The 15,092-nt window shown below is 38.2% G+C and overlaps 1 protein-coding gene across 3 annotated transcripts in view; it reads left to right on the forward strand.

Annotated features, from left to right (window-relative positions):
• The window catches only part of LOC126100146 (splicing factor, suppressor of white-apricot homolog), a 161,737-nt gene extending 148,198 nt beyond the window's left edge, over positions 1-13,539 (forward strand). For all 3 annotated transcript variants that reach the window (XM_049910688.1, XM_049910686.1, XM_049910687.1), the window contains exons 14-15: positions 8,566-8,661; positions 12,828-13,539. In XM_049910688.1, coding sequence (XP_049766645.1) covers positions 8,566-8,661; positions 12,828-12,924 — 193 coding nt within the window. In that variant the 3' untranslated portion in view covers positions 12,925-13,539. The remainder of the gene's footprint in view (positions 1-8,565; positions 8,662-12,827) is intronic.
• Positions 13,540-15,092: the final 1,553 nt, after the last annotated feature.

Here is a 15,092-nt window from a genome sequence, read left to right on the forward strand (position 1 = left end):
TAGATTAAGCCTCTTCCACTCTTGTCTGTCCATAACCAGTCTTTTCATTTCTGGATATTTGTCTCCTTTTATATTGTCCAGCATTTGATATCTTGTTTTTCCTCTTTCCCTTTTTCCCCTCCACCATTCCTTCTATTCCTTCCTTCAATAAACAGTCCCTCCTCAGACAATGTCCAATCCAGTTTGTTTTCTCTTTCTGACAACTTTCAGTATGTTTCTTTCTTCTCCAACTCTTTTTAATACTTCTTCATTCCTTACTCGGTCCGCCCATTTCAATTTTTCCATAATTCTCCATATCCACACCTCTAGTGCCTCCAATCTTCGTTCATCTTCCTTCCTAAACGTCCAGGTCTTCGCACCATATAGTGCAGCGCTCCAGATGTAACATATGACAAGTCTTTTCCTCAGATCTTTGTTTAGTGGTCCACAAGGTAATTTCTGTTTCCTCTTGAATCCTTCTTTATCATTGCAATTCTTTTCCTAATTTCTATTGAGCATTACATATCATCCATTATTACACTTCCCAAGTGATTGAAGTCATTCACTTACCGTATTTACTCGAATCTAAGCCGCACTTTTTTTCCGGTTTTTGTAATCCAAAAAACCGCCTGCGGCTTAGAATCAAGTGCAAAGCAAAGTTCTGCCGTCGAATATATGTAGCGTTACACAGGCATGCTTTGTAGGCACAAAGATAAATACTGGCGCCAAAACCTCTGCGTCAGTAAAATTAAAAAAAAAAAGTGGAAGACTAGCTTTTTTTCTCTGCCCCGAGTTTCGACCACTGCATTCTCATACATTATCCAACGAAGTAAATATAAATTCCGTATTGTTCATCTTCGAATGTAGCAGAATTACAATGTACTACGAAAATCCGACTGGCAAGACTGTTTGGGATGTTTGTCAATATGGCCAATATGGTGTGGGTAGAGGGAAAGAGAGGTGGTGAGAGGGACTGGGGGTGGGTGGCTAGCAGCTAGGAGGGAGGCTAGTTTGTCAGCTAGGAAGGGAAGTAGGCTATGTGGGGACGTGAGTTGGGGGGAGGTGACAGGACAGAGGAAGTGGAAACTGTTGGGTGGAGGGTGCAGCGACAATGGGTTACCTGAGATTGAGGCTAGAACAATTACAGGAGCGGAGGATGTGTTGTAAGTGTAACTCGTATCTGCATAGTTCAGAGAATCTCGTTATGGAGGGAAGGATCCAGATGGCTTAGGTCTTGAAGCAACCATTGAAACTGAGCATGGTGTGCTCAGCTGTTCGTTGTGCCAACAGGTGGTCAGCTTTGTTCTTGACAACAGTTTGATGATGAGCATTCATCCTCGTGAACAGCTTGTTGGTAGTCATAGCAATACAAAATGCTTTGCAGTATTTGCAGCAGAGTTGATATATGACGTGGCTGCTTTTACAGATGGCACAGAGATCCCTGTCGACACCGTCGACATCGACATCTTTTAAGCGGCGATCCTCCCCCACTCTGTCCCCACTGCTCTCAGCTGTGGACGGTACGACACCTTTTAATTGAATGCCCCTATTTTAATCCGTTACGCTCCCGTCTACAGCTGTCGCCTGATCTATCGTCGATTTTAGCTGATGACACGCGCTCAGCCGACCGCGTTCTCCAGTTTATTAGTGACAGTGAAATGACGTCAGTCATTTGAAGCTTTTTTGGGGACAACCAACCCCTTTCTGTACTGGATTTTTAAGCATTCCTTCTGCTTTTAGTTTCTCCAATTTTATGACTTTGTTCCCATTGCTGCTGGTTCTAAATTTCGGTTTTTTACTGTTTCCTAAGTCACGGGCTGGGCGCTAATGACCATAGAAGTTTTGCGCCCTAAAACCACAAAAAAAAAAAAAAAAAAAAAAAAAAAAAAGAGAGAGAGAGAGAGAGAGAGAGAGAGAGAGATCCCTGTGGCAGACTTAGGTGCAAGACCTGCCCAAACCAGACATGCCAAACCACGCACTTCAGTTCTGTTGCAGGCTTATCTGACCCCTTCAGAGGCTGGGCCACCTGTGAAAGCAGCCATGTCGTATACCAACTCTAATACGAACACTATATAGCCTATTTTGTTGGTATGACTACCAACCAGCTGTCCACCAGGATGAATGGCCACTGCCAAACTGTTTTCAGGAACAAAGTTGACCACCTGATGGCACAACATGCTGCTGAATACAACACACTTAATTTCATGGCTGCTTCGCAATGCAAACCCCCGGGATCCTTTCCTCCACCGCCATCTTCTCTGAACTTCGCAGATGGGAGTTACCCTTACAACGTATCCTCCACTCCCACAACAGACCTGGCCTCAGTCTCAGGTAACCCATTGTCCACGCAACCTCCAGCCAACAGTTTCTCATTACTCCGCCCTGTCACCCCTCCCAGTTTACGTCCCCTCATGACCTTCAGCATGTGCCACTTCCCGTCAGGTGCTGCAGCTATATCTGCCCCCCTCTTGTCCATTCCTAGATAGCAAACGGATCTCCCTCCTAGCCAACAGCCACTCCCCCCCCCCCCCCAAGTCTCTCCCCCTGCCCACACTATCCCCATCACAACCAGCCAACTTGCTGCAAATAGCATGTCTCCTTTAATTCTAGAGTATTTACCTTCTGGGGAACCTTCCTCCAACATTGAATCTTCTGTAGCACCACATATCAAACGCTTATATTCCCTTCTTGTCTGAACTGTCTGTTGTCCACATCTGACTTAAATTTGTATTAGATGTCAATGAATTTTTCTGTTTCAGAAAATCCATTCTTGCTGTTGTCAGTTTGCATTTTATATCTTCCATATTTTAGCCATCGGCAGTTTTATGCTGCCCAAATAACAAAACCTCATCTACTACTTTGAATGTCTCACTTCCTAAACTAATTTCTTCAGCACCGCCTGATTTGGTTTGTCATGTTTCATTACCTTTGTTTTACTTTTGTTGATGTTCATCGTATAATCTCTTTTCAAGACAGCATCTTCCATTCAACTGCTGTTCCAAGTCCATAGCCACTGGATAGAATTACGGTGTCATCGGTAAACTGAAAGGTTTTTATTTCTTCTCCTTGAACTTTAATGCTCTTTCCAGGTGTACCCTTGCTTTCCTTCAAAATTAGTGTGCAGATTGAATAACCTCAAGGACAGGCTACAATCCTGTCTCTCTCACTTCTCAACTATGGCTTCCCTTTCATGTCCAACTCGTATAAATGCAGCGTGGATTCTCTACTAGTAGTAAATAACATTTTGCTCACTGTATTTGATCCAAGCTACCTTCAACATTTTAAAGAGTGTATTTCAGTCAACATTGTCAAAAACTTTTTCGAAGTCTACAAAAGCGGTAACTGCAGGTGTGCCTTTCGTTAACTAATCTTATAAGTTGTAGGGTCATTGTTCTCTCATGTGTTCCTCCATTTCTCTGGAACTCAAACTGATCTTCTTTGAGATTGACTTCTACCAGTTTTTCAGTCTTTCCTAAGTAATCCATGTCAATGTATTGCAAGCATGACTTATTAATCTGATAGTTTGGCAAGATTTATGGTGCCAGCACCTGCTTTCTTTGGAATGCCATTATTACATTCATTCTGAAGTCTGAGGGTATTTTGCCTGTTTCATATCCCTTTCATTTGATGGGTCAGTTTGTAATATTTTCTTGACTTGTTTTCACATCTATGGCTCATATTGACTCATGTCCATTCTTGTAAGACCAAGACAAGATGTTTCATTATTTTTCATTACAGTGCATACAAGAACGACAATATTAACATTTTCTTATCAAAATAGGTGTAATAACTAAAACTGTTCTTCATATTTCTGTTCAAATTATGATAGTTCTTGTGTAGTAAATAATGACCAACACTATTGTGGGGGTTCATATTTTGATTAGATTTTACCATTCTTATCATTCAACCGCACAATAGTGCTGGTATTAATTCTGAGCTAAGAATTGTGAAAGTTAACTTTCACATTAATTTTTTTTTTTTTTTTTTTTTTTTTTTTTTTTTTTTTTTTTTTGTAAGTGGGATATTATTGTTTTCACTTCGGTAATATCAAAATGTATTTTGTCTGAAAGTAAAATACTTAATATTTTGAACAAAATGTCAGACAACAGTGATTTGTCTGAAGATGTCTTCACTAATGTTGATTTCTACTACAACTGCTGGCGAATGATATAAAAGAATCATCTTCGGAAGAAGGCAGTGATGAAGAAACTTGTCTCAAATGCAGTAATGAATTGGAAACATTTCTTCCAATCAGTCTCTTGGTGCATGTTCATAACAATGTATCATTCTAAAAAGAGTCTCATGAAGTGAATCCTCAGCTTTATAAATTGAGGTGACGCAGTGACAGAGGTGGTTACGAGAGAGAAGTATTTTGTTGAGAAGAGTTTTCTTTTTGCAGATGGTACCAGTACAGAGGTGAAGTACATTAGTATATTCTGTTAATATTTTAAATATCATAGCACACATCACATGTTGGTAATATGACATTTTCCTTTTGGGTTCTAGTGATGTTGAAAAGCACTTTGCAGCACTGGTCTCAGTATTTCTCAGAAGACATCTTCACTTCTGCATCAGAATTCACTGATATGTATACAATAGCAAAAAAGTGGCAAATCGTTGCTTGCAAATCATGTTGAGCTTAAGCATTTCTTTGGTTTCAGTTTAATAATTGGTATGATCCAAGAATAAGTACAGCCTGAATAGAGAGATGACAGAATAGTTTCACTTCAATGGATAGATATTGGTTGGGTGGTAATGGCATCTATATGTTCTGGACTTCACCTAGAGTGCAAGGTGGAAGACCAGTGCAGAAAGGAAAATTTTATATATATTATATATATGGCCTTTACAAATGTCTGCTTGTGTCTGTATATGCGGATGGATGTGTGTGTGTGTGTGTGTGTGTGTGTGTGTGTGTGTGTGTGTGTGTGTGCGTGTGCGTGTGCGCGAGTGTATACCTGTCCTTTTTCCCCCTAAGGTAAGTCTTTCCGCTCCCGGGATTGGAATGACTCCTTACCCTCTCCCTTAAAACCCATATCCTGTTGTCTTTCCTTCTCCTTCCCTCTTTCCTGACGAGGCAACCGTTGGTTGCGAAAGCTAGAATTTTGTGTGTATGTTTGTGTTTGTGTTTGTGCGTCTATCGACCTGCCAGTGCTTTTGTTTGGTAAGTCTCATCATCTTTCTTTTTAAATATATTTTTCCCACGTGGAATGTTTCCCTATATATATATATATATATATATATATATATATATATATATATATAAAAGAAAGATGATGAGACTTACCAAACAAAAGAGCTGGCAGGTCGATAGACACACTAACAAACACAAACATACACACAAAAATCTAGCTTTCGCAACCAACGGTTGCCTCGTCAGGAAAGAGGGAAGGAGAAGGAAAGACAAAAGGATATGGGTTTTAAGGGAGAGGGTAAGGAGTCATTCCAATCCCGGGAGCGGAAAGACTTACCTTAGGGGGAAAAAAGGACAGGTATACACTTGCGCGCACACACACACATATCCATCCGCATATACACAGACACACGTAGGAAAAATATATCTAAAAAGAAAGATGATGAGACTTACCAAACAAAAGTGCTGGCAGGTCGATAGACACACAAACATATACACAAAATTCAAGCTTTCGCAACAAACTGTTGCCTCATCAGGAAAGAGGGAAGGAGAGGGAAAGACGAAAGGATGTGGGTTTTAAGGGAGAGGGTAAGGAGTCATTCCAGTCCCGGGAGTGGAAAGACTTACCTTAGGGGGAAAAAAGGACGGGTATACACTCGCGCACACACACACATATCCATCCACACTGATGGAATTCGAATATTTTCACTACACCATTAAAACACACACACACACACCTATCTCTCTCTCTCTCTCTCTCTCTCTCTCTCCCCCCCCCCCCCCCACCACCACCACCACCGCCACCACCACCACCACCACCACAGGTTGTTGAACTTTTTGAAATACCTTAGAGTTTTGACAAAATTATGAGAAGCTTCTCTTTGCTATACCTCTTGAGAAAAGAAGCAGGTCCTGCTGTGTGTGTGCTTGTATAATTTTCATTTGCTTTGTTAATGCAGCATGTTTTTATTTCCTGGTATTCATTAAGAATTATCTTCATACCATGAGTAAGTTAGCTCAGGAATTACATTTGTTTGCAGTATTTTGAAAATTGCAAAGCTGTAGGTTCGTGTGCTGTGAATGATGATGATACATGTCAGGACTCAAATACCATTGACATGGTGCAATCTTTTATTATTTTGATGATTTCTGACATGTCATGTTTCACTCTCCAACAAATTCACTCAATTTGTGTGTGTACTGGGTCAGTCTGAAATCTGACAAAATTTTGTTGTTTAGGGATATTTCCTGAGTATTTTGATACATGTGGCTTTTACCACACCAGATACTATTATTTTTACGTGCTTCTGTGGAATGAACACTTCTTTCCTCATCAATGAGCTATCCCAGAATATGATACCATGAGTATTAGTGAACAAAAATAGGAAAAGTCAATTTTCTGATGTTTTCGTCTCTAAAATTTGAGTTTATCCACAGTGCAGAAGTTGCAGAGGCTAGACTTTTAAAATCTGTAGCATATGACTTCATGTCAAATCAATAAGAGTACGAAGAAGACAGAATAGAAACTTGTGTTTTAAGATAAAATGGTATTGATTTGTAACAATATTATGAAAAGGATAGTTGCCACTCACCATATAACAGAGATACTGAGTCAGATAAGCACAACAAAAAGACTGTCAAAGAGTGAGCTTTCTGCCAACAAGGCCTTCATTGGAAATACACACAGTCTTTTTGTTGTGACTGTCTGCGACTCAGCATCTTCCGTATATGGTGAGTAGCAACTATCCTCTTCATAATACTGCTACTTTCCTTCATGGATTTTTCAATTGGTATTGATTTGTCAAATATGTATAAAGAAATGGGTACTGTGTACCATCTGTCATAAATATTGATTTGATTTCTTATTCATTCAGAACTATTGAGAAGAGTTATAGATACAGTACTATATTGCAAAGAGTTCTGTGAGGCTACTTGAGCGATAGGGGTCAAATAAAATTTATTTGTTAAGTTTTTAATGACTTTAATTGCTACACCTGAACAATAACCCTTATTTTCATTTTTTGTGAAGTTTTTAAAAGTGTAGTGTGGGAATTGTTGTCATATTATTTACCAGAAATTTTCAGATATACAGTTTGCTGGATTGGAATATTTTGATATTATTTCCCATGGTTTCTTATTGCTAATGTCTTCACTAATCATCTCTCTCTCTCTCTCTCTCTCTCTCTCTCTCTCTCTCTCTCTCTCTTTTTTTTTAGGCATATGCTATACACACAGTTTAACTTGATGCTCTGCACGGGGAATACTGTGAATTACCCTAAGGAATTTTGTGTATTACACTATTCCCAGCAACCCCGCTGTGGAGTATCAATCTACAAAGTGGATATAGTACTAATGTTTTATTTTAACCATATCTTAAAGACATGAAGTGCTTCCTAATATACATAGTTCCAAGTACACACAGAACCCCTTTGGAGGGACAAACAGTTACGGTAGAAGCATACAAACAATACAATATGTGCCTTGGAGGGAGTAGAAATGATATATAAAGGCAGGATAAACTGTCACTGTAGTCTGTATATTAGAAGGAACCTGAAGGTGGAGCTTTGTTATTGATTTACCAGACAGTAGTGTACGTATTTGGTTGATATTCAAACAAAAAAGATTGCACATATTTTGTCTGCTCGTTAGCAGCTGTCATAGTGTGTCATTAATCTGAAATGAACAGGTATTCCTCTGAGCTTATTGACAGCAAGTAGTACTAAAATTAACTTGCTAATAAAGGTTTGTGTGAATTCCACCTGCTTCACCCATAGTGTGTGTATTACGTTGTTCATTGCTATTTGCAAGTGAATTTGCGTGTAACTTTGTTGTGTATCAAAAATTAATCCTGTGATTAGTGCCTTTACAAAAGATAATGCAGTGTGCATTTGAAAGGAATCTACATTTTGCCACTTTTCTCAGTTTGCTGCATCTTTTTACTTTGTTACTACATTGGTAGCAAATAGTGATGGGGAGGCGGGGGGGGGGGGGGGGGGGGGTTGCTGTTGGCTACTTTGTTTTAATATTTCCATAATACCCACAGTGCAAACAGTTTCATTTTTCTAAAGTGCTTTTTGTATGTCAAGACTAAATGGCCCTCTTAATGACTTAAAATTTATCGTACATAGATCCTGAATTACATTTGTGTCTCCTTGCTTTGTATCCAGTTTTAAAAAATAATTAATGTGCCTACTTGTGATATAAATCTTTCAGATGGGTGAAATATGTTGCGTACATTCAATATGTGCAGCAAAATTTTATGAAACACCACATTTGTTATAAAGTGTGAGCTTTTGGCACTCTAGCACTCTTGCTACCTGATTGGTTTGCTTGAAAGTAGTGTGTGCTGGTGCATAACTCTTTTTATTTAGCTGTAATATTTTCATTGTCTCTTCTGTTACTCAAAATTTCATACTTGCATTGTTGTAATTGCTGCTAATTGTACATTACAGTAGTCGACACAAGAAAGGATCCTCCCCCCATAAACATCGACACAAACATGAGGAACATGATAAGCCAAGAAAACTTAAAAGGAAAGAAAGAGAAAGGTAAGTGACACATGGAAAATACAGTTTCTGCACAGTAGCTGCAAAAATAAAATATACTATTGTGCATTTTGTGAATTACTTTATAATTTGGGTGATTCTGTGAATGACATGAGAGATGTTAGTTTCACTTGCAGGTAACAAACCTATCAGTTTTGCCGTATGAAATTTAACTCTCATTTGAAATCCTTTCTTGTGTATTTACAAAAATACGGGCTTGAAAATGCACTGTATAATGAAATTACTTCCTGCTCATTAACTTGGAAGATGGTGATACCATCAAAAGTACACAAGAAGGACAAAAAATTAACAGGTGTCAAACTGATATTCCTGCATTAGAGTTGCAAACATATCAACATGCTTCCTATGAAACTGTCCACTTCATTTTGGTCAGAATTTGACAATAGTTATTTTAAATTTACTTTTGTTGAGCAATGTGTATAATAGATGTCAGTTGGGGAAATAAGGACAAAATGTGAAAAATTTTAGATTACCTTTTTGTAAACTTGAACTATTGCTACTTCATTGCTGAGTGTGAGAGAAAAGCCCATAATCAAAATTTACTGACAAAATATTATAGCCAAACCCACTTTTGCATAAATGGTATAACATTTGAAAACCACTCTGAGCGTACTAGTTGCTAATAACTAAGATGGGCTGGTCCAGCACTGCTCCATAGGGAGCAGGCACTGCTGGGTACCCTCAGATTGCTCATGGGCAAGCACAGCTAGTATAGGCTACACACCAGACAGTCCTCTGACACACATTCTGTGCATGTGCCAACAACATTGCTGACTCTGCCTGCATGCATTCACCAGCCAGTGCAGAACTACCAGTAGCCTCCAACATTGCTGCTTATGCCTCCATGTCAGACTTTTGCTCATCCCTGCCCACTTGTGCCCATGAGTGCCTGGCTGCGCACAGGCCAGCATGCAAGCAGGAACAAAAAAGACTAAGGAATTCATAGGTATTTGCTTGACATTAGAAACATCCAGTATGAGCGATGTTTCTGATAATGGTAGCACTGAAAGTTAAGTTCTACTCATTGTCGAGAAACACGAGAGAATTATTCAGCCACAAATATGTCTTTGACAGTTGTGTAATACAACTTGCTGACATGGCACTGCCCAGGTATTCATTTTGCCAATTTTCTATTAGAAACAAAAACATGCGTATTGTGTAATACTGAAAAAAATTCATTACTTTGTATTCATGAAAACGTCATTGATATTATGAAACAGTCATACAAAGAAACATGTGTAATGTAAAAATGCATAAGTTCACCCACTTCACGAGTTTACAACGTGATTTTGTAAACGTCCCTACAGCAATGTCTCTTTATAGATGGCTATTGTTTTCCCCATTCACGCATCTCAGTGTTTATGATGTCATATCTCCTGATCTGTATGTTATAAAATGATACGATTTTGTAGGCACATTCAGCAGCATATGTGGATACCATCTGCAAAATGTGTTGTGAATAGTCAGTAGCAAAGAAGTAATAAATCTCAACATCACGCACAATGCGGCAGTTTTTCAGGTATCTGAGAGTTTGTGGCATCAAATCTTCTGAACTATGTGTGGTAGCCTGTTATAATTGTGTAAGTTCATTTAGAGCCATATGTGGATACTGTCTGTGAAATTTATCATTGCAAATAGAGATAGTAGCTCTGAAGTAATAAATTGAAACGTCATGCATAATGTGACAGAATATGATGTCATTAAAACATCTGTGACTGAAAACAAGGAAAAATAAGTCAGTTTTGTGTCATTTTCATCTCCACTATCAGAACACAAATGTTGCAGGGTTTAAAGGTCCAAGAAGATATATACTGTATTTACTCAATTATAAGATGACGTTTTTTCCCAAAAATGATCAGTCAAAAATAGTGTGTCATAGATGTGCAGATTAAAGTGTTGCTGCTGAGGTCAAAATTGTTACATTATTTAATAGATTGATAAAGGGGTAATTTTACATTTACAAGCCAAGCTTTGGCTGTATTGAGGTCACATGCAGATATGTTTGAAGAATGCAGAAGGGTAGGTTGGGCAAATGATACTTGTGCTCAAACAGCCTCGTAATTTCCCCAATACGCTAAAACACTCGATACAGTATTGACCTTGCCCAAACAATCTGTGTGACATTTGATTCATGCAGTGCCAGTGCAAGAGATACATGAGAAACTATGAATCAGCCACTGTAACAATCTGTTGCTCTGCTTAAAATTTAACAGCCTTGTAAATGCAAGAGGATATAGCATTAAATTCTATCATCTTGTGAACTCTAGCTAGATTTGAACAGTTTTGCTATAAAAGTTCTCATACCTGAATGGATATTGTATACAAACATTTATGACGCTTTTCAAGTACTGGTAAAAGTAATATTGAAAGGGGAAAATTTTGTCCATCAGGAAACTTTCTTGATTCTGAATGCAAGTAAATATTTTATTTGTTTAAGAGGGACTCTAATGATTTACGAAATACGTTGCAAATGAGAAATTCGGCTGCTGTTCATGTATTAGAATACCGGGTAAAAGCATTATATCATTTTAATCAGCTGTAGATCAGGATGGTGACATTTGGATGAAGCAAGAAACAAAATTAATCCAGAATCGAATGTCTAAACAACAAAATAAATTATATTAAACTGACTGTAATTGTTATAGTGAGAATAAATTACAGTGGCAAGACCCATCATGGAGATGGCACCGACAGATGTCACTAGATCGCGGGATGAGCGAAAGTTTGAGTATTCAAATTAATCTTGATTGAGCTCTTTTATTTATATATTAGTTTTTGCTGTTTCATATGACATGCACTGTAAAAGATATTGTAGTCTTGTGTTTCACAGTTGCTCAAGCATAGCATTATGATTGGAGGGGGCAACAGTCATGCCAGTTTGGCTGAGAACTAGGATGAGTGTGGGTAGGGGATGATGAGCAGGCAGCAGATTTTGGCATCCTGACAATCAAGGGATCTGTACTGCATATTTGGCTTTTTATGAACATCTACCACGTTTAAACGGCAGTTTGCCTGAATCCATTTGAATTGACTCAAAATTGGACAGTGAAAATCTAGGTAGGGGCCAGTGGCCTACTTAACTTCCTACAGCAGTGTTGTCAACACTGACTGTGAGGTATGGTGGGAAAGAAAGGGGGTGTATCAGCTGCTGGTTCTAGGCAGCAAGTGAGAGAACGACTGACAGATGATATGTTTGGAAGCAAGGAAGATTGTAAAATTCTCTTGTAACATTCTCACACCAGTATAGAAGTGAAATTGAACATGTATTTGGGAAAAAAAGCTGTTTTCTTAGGTCCCATAGTAACCACAACATAAAAAAATCACAATACATTTGGAAAGAACAGCCAAATATTTACAACAACAAAAATACAAATTTAACAGCATTAGTGATACCCCATATGACAGGATTATAAGCAAAAACAGGTTGTGAAGATAAAAATTAATGTAACCATTTTTTTGTTTATTTTATTTCTTCTTGTACTATCAAAATGCAGGTAATCAATAAATGGCCTAAATTTATTATAGTTACAGTGCTAAGGTTTTAGACAGATACTTTGTCAATAAAACAATTTGTAACTTTGATTACTCAGAATATGTTAAAAATAAGTTTTTCTTGAGAAACCTTTTAAAAAAAGGGGGGGAGGGTGTTCATATTACGTTCAGGGTTGTTTTGTGCTAGGGGTAAATACATTAACTTGTGACTTCCAGTTCATGTTGTTATCAATGTAAACACTTCACAATTTAGTATTTAAAAGAGACCTACAGATGAATAAAGCTACTACTGCTACTACTATATTATGTTTCCGTTACTGTATTAGCTTCATGCCTTATTTCTAATAGTGTGGTCAGGCGCTGTTGTGTTTATTCTATTTTATCCAAATTCAGTGACAGTCCATTTGCAGGTTACCTATTATTTTCAAGAAAGTTTTGTTTAAGTATTGAAGTTTCTTCATTAGACTTGACTATAGTAGGAAATACTTGCACCTTCAGCAAAGAGAACTATTTTTGCTTCTTGGAAGTATGGTGGCAAATCATTGTATCATGTCCACAACCATAAAGAATTCTTAAGCCTCTCTTAGTTTGTTGTGGAGTCCTTTTAGTTTTGGACTGAACTACAAAAATAATTTGTGAGAAATCTGCTCTTTCAGGCCCCAGTTGGACCCTGGCAGTCGACACAGGGAAAAACGGAGAAAGCATCACAAGAGTATGAGACGACATTCAAGTGAAGGTAGTATTAGTTCATAACAGTGCCAGGCCATTCAAGGAAGACTGGTGTGAGTAAAACATCTTTTGGCAAAATAGCACTGTTATCAATTAACTAAGGAAAACAGTGGTAGTCAGCAGTGCAATTGCAGCCATTTTGAGAGAATCAATTTGCTCTCACTTGGTCCCATGCTTATCTCTTGGTGTGTGATATTCTTCATAATAACACACATTTTAAGCATGAAGATGTTCGCTACTTGCACACATTATTTGGTACAAGACACGTTATGAGGCACTATTGACTTCTGTGTGCAGTTTATGAAGTGTGTTTATGGAAGAAGTGGAAAAAGAACTTCAAGTTGATGGTTAACATATACCATCATTCATTCAAATGTACAAATGGAAATGGAGGGAAGATTTTGTATGTGTTGAAAAGCATCTTTGTATTTACATGTGAACTCTATGACAGTTTTTGCACAAGACACAGTCTGCAAGTACTGTCTCCCTTGCCAGATATAGTTTGTCTGAATTTTGTTGTTTGCCATGTACTTCTGGAAATATGAAAGATTTGTAATTTTTATTCTCATGAAGTGTACAGCTGTCTTATATTGTTTATATTGGATATTAGTTGACAGAATAATAAATTTTTCCATGTTTTACAAACTATTTTTTTCCCCAAATTTTGTTTCCCTATATCATGAAAATGTAGTTCTCACAAGTCAAAGTCTTAGTAAAAACTGCATTTATTAAATGCTGTCATGAAAGGTAATATGTTCCCTTACATTTTATGGAAAATGTTGGAGGAATAATTGTTTTGAATTATTTCACATTTTAATGACCAAACTTTGCAAAATAATTAAAATTGTTTGTAAAAAAAGTCATATTGAAATCCAGAGTAAAAAAAAGGTGGGTGGTGATTGAATGTGGTTAAGCATTTTAAGTGAGCAAGTTCAGGGTGGGGCAGGGAATTATGCTTAATTTTAAGTTGGTACTGTGAAGGAAGAGGGGGCAGTGGAAAGGTGGGGATGGGCTCCAGTGTCACAGTTGCAGTGGACATTTATGATAGTACTACTATAGAGGTGCCAGCTATGTTCAGTTGCAATAATTACAGATTTCCTCCAATAATTACGACTTTATGAACGACATGGCAAAATTAAGATGTTGCGATTTTTTGTTGATTTATAATTGTAAGTATATAAAATGATCAAAAGAATGCACAAGAGAAAATCATTCCTTGCAACTTGAGTTCTCAACAATGTTTATTTTCACATTTTTCATAAACTGTTGGTGTACTTGTTGTTTTCTGCCCCTCATAGAATTTGATTACACCGTATGCCATGTATGGTATATATCACTTCACTCATTGTAATGTGTAACCAGGTATGAAGTGGTGTGTTTTGTGCAGTTGTTATCTTTACTAGTCACATGATGACTCTTCCTGGCGAGCTCCTGCACAGGTGTGTCTGTTATGTTGTAATGACAAATTGGTGTCAAACTCTGTTTAGTGAATAATGTGTATGTGTGTGACACATTAACAAGTGTTTGTTGAGAAAATGTTTGGGAAGATTGAGAAATAAACAATGAAGTGATTTCTGGCGCAGCAAAATGTGCGCAGTGGCAATACTGGGAGTAGTGATGTTTCCAGAATGAGATTTTCACTCTGCAGTGGAGTGTGTGCTGATATGAAACTTCCTGACAGATTAAAACTGTTTGCCGGACCGAGACTCAAACTCGGGACCTTTGCCTTTTGCGGGCAAGTGCTCTGCCAACTGAGCTACCCGAGGCTGACTCAGACCCGTCCACACAGCTTCAATTCTGCCAGTGAAAATCTCATTCTGGAAACATCCCCTAGGCTGTGGCTAAGCCATGTCTCCACAGTATCCTTTCTTCCATGAGTGCTAGTTCTGCAGTGTTTGCAGAAGAGCTTCTGTGAAGTTTGGAAGGTAGGAGATGAGGTAGTGGCAGAATTGAAGCTGTGAGGACGGGTTGTGAGTCGTGCTCGGGTAGCTCAGTTGGTAGAGCACTTGTCCACAAAAGGCAAAGGTCCCGAGTTCGAGTCTTGGTCCAGCACACAGTTTTAATCTGTCAGGAAGTTTCAGTAGTGATGTTGTAAAGGGACCAAGAATTATTCAAAAATTTAGGGGGGAATACGTGAAAGCATGGCCCTGTTTACTGCATACCTCCAAATGTGATGCACATATGTTTTGTAG

Source organism: Schistocerca cancellata, chromosome 9 (assembly GCF_023864275.1).
Source record: "Schistocerca cancellata isolate TAMUIC-IGC-003103 chromosome 9, iqSchCanc2.1, whole genome shotgun sequence".
NCBI classification, from domain to species: Eukaryota; Metazoa; Arthropoda; class Insecta; order Orthoptera; family Acrididae; genus Schistocerca; species Schistocerca cancellata.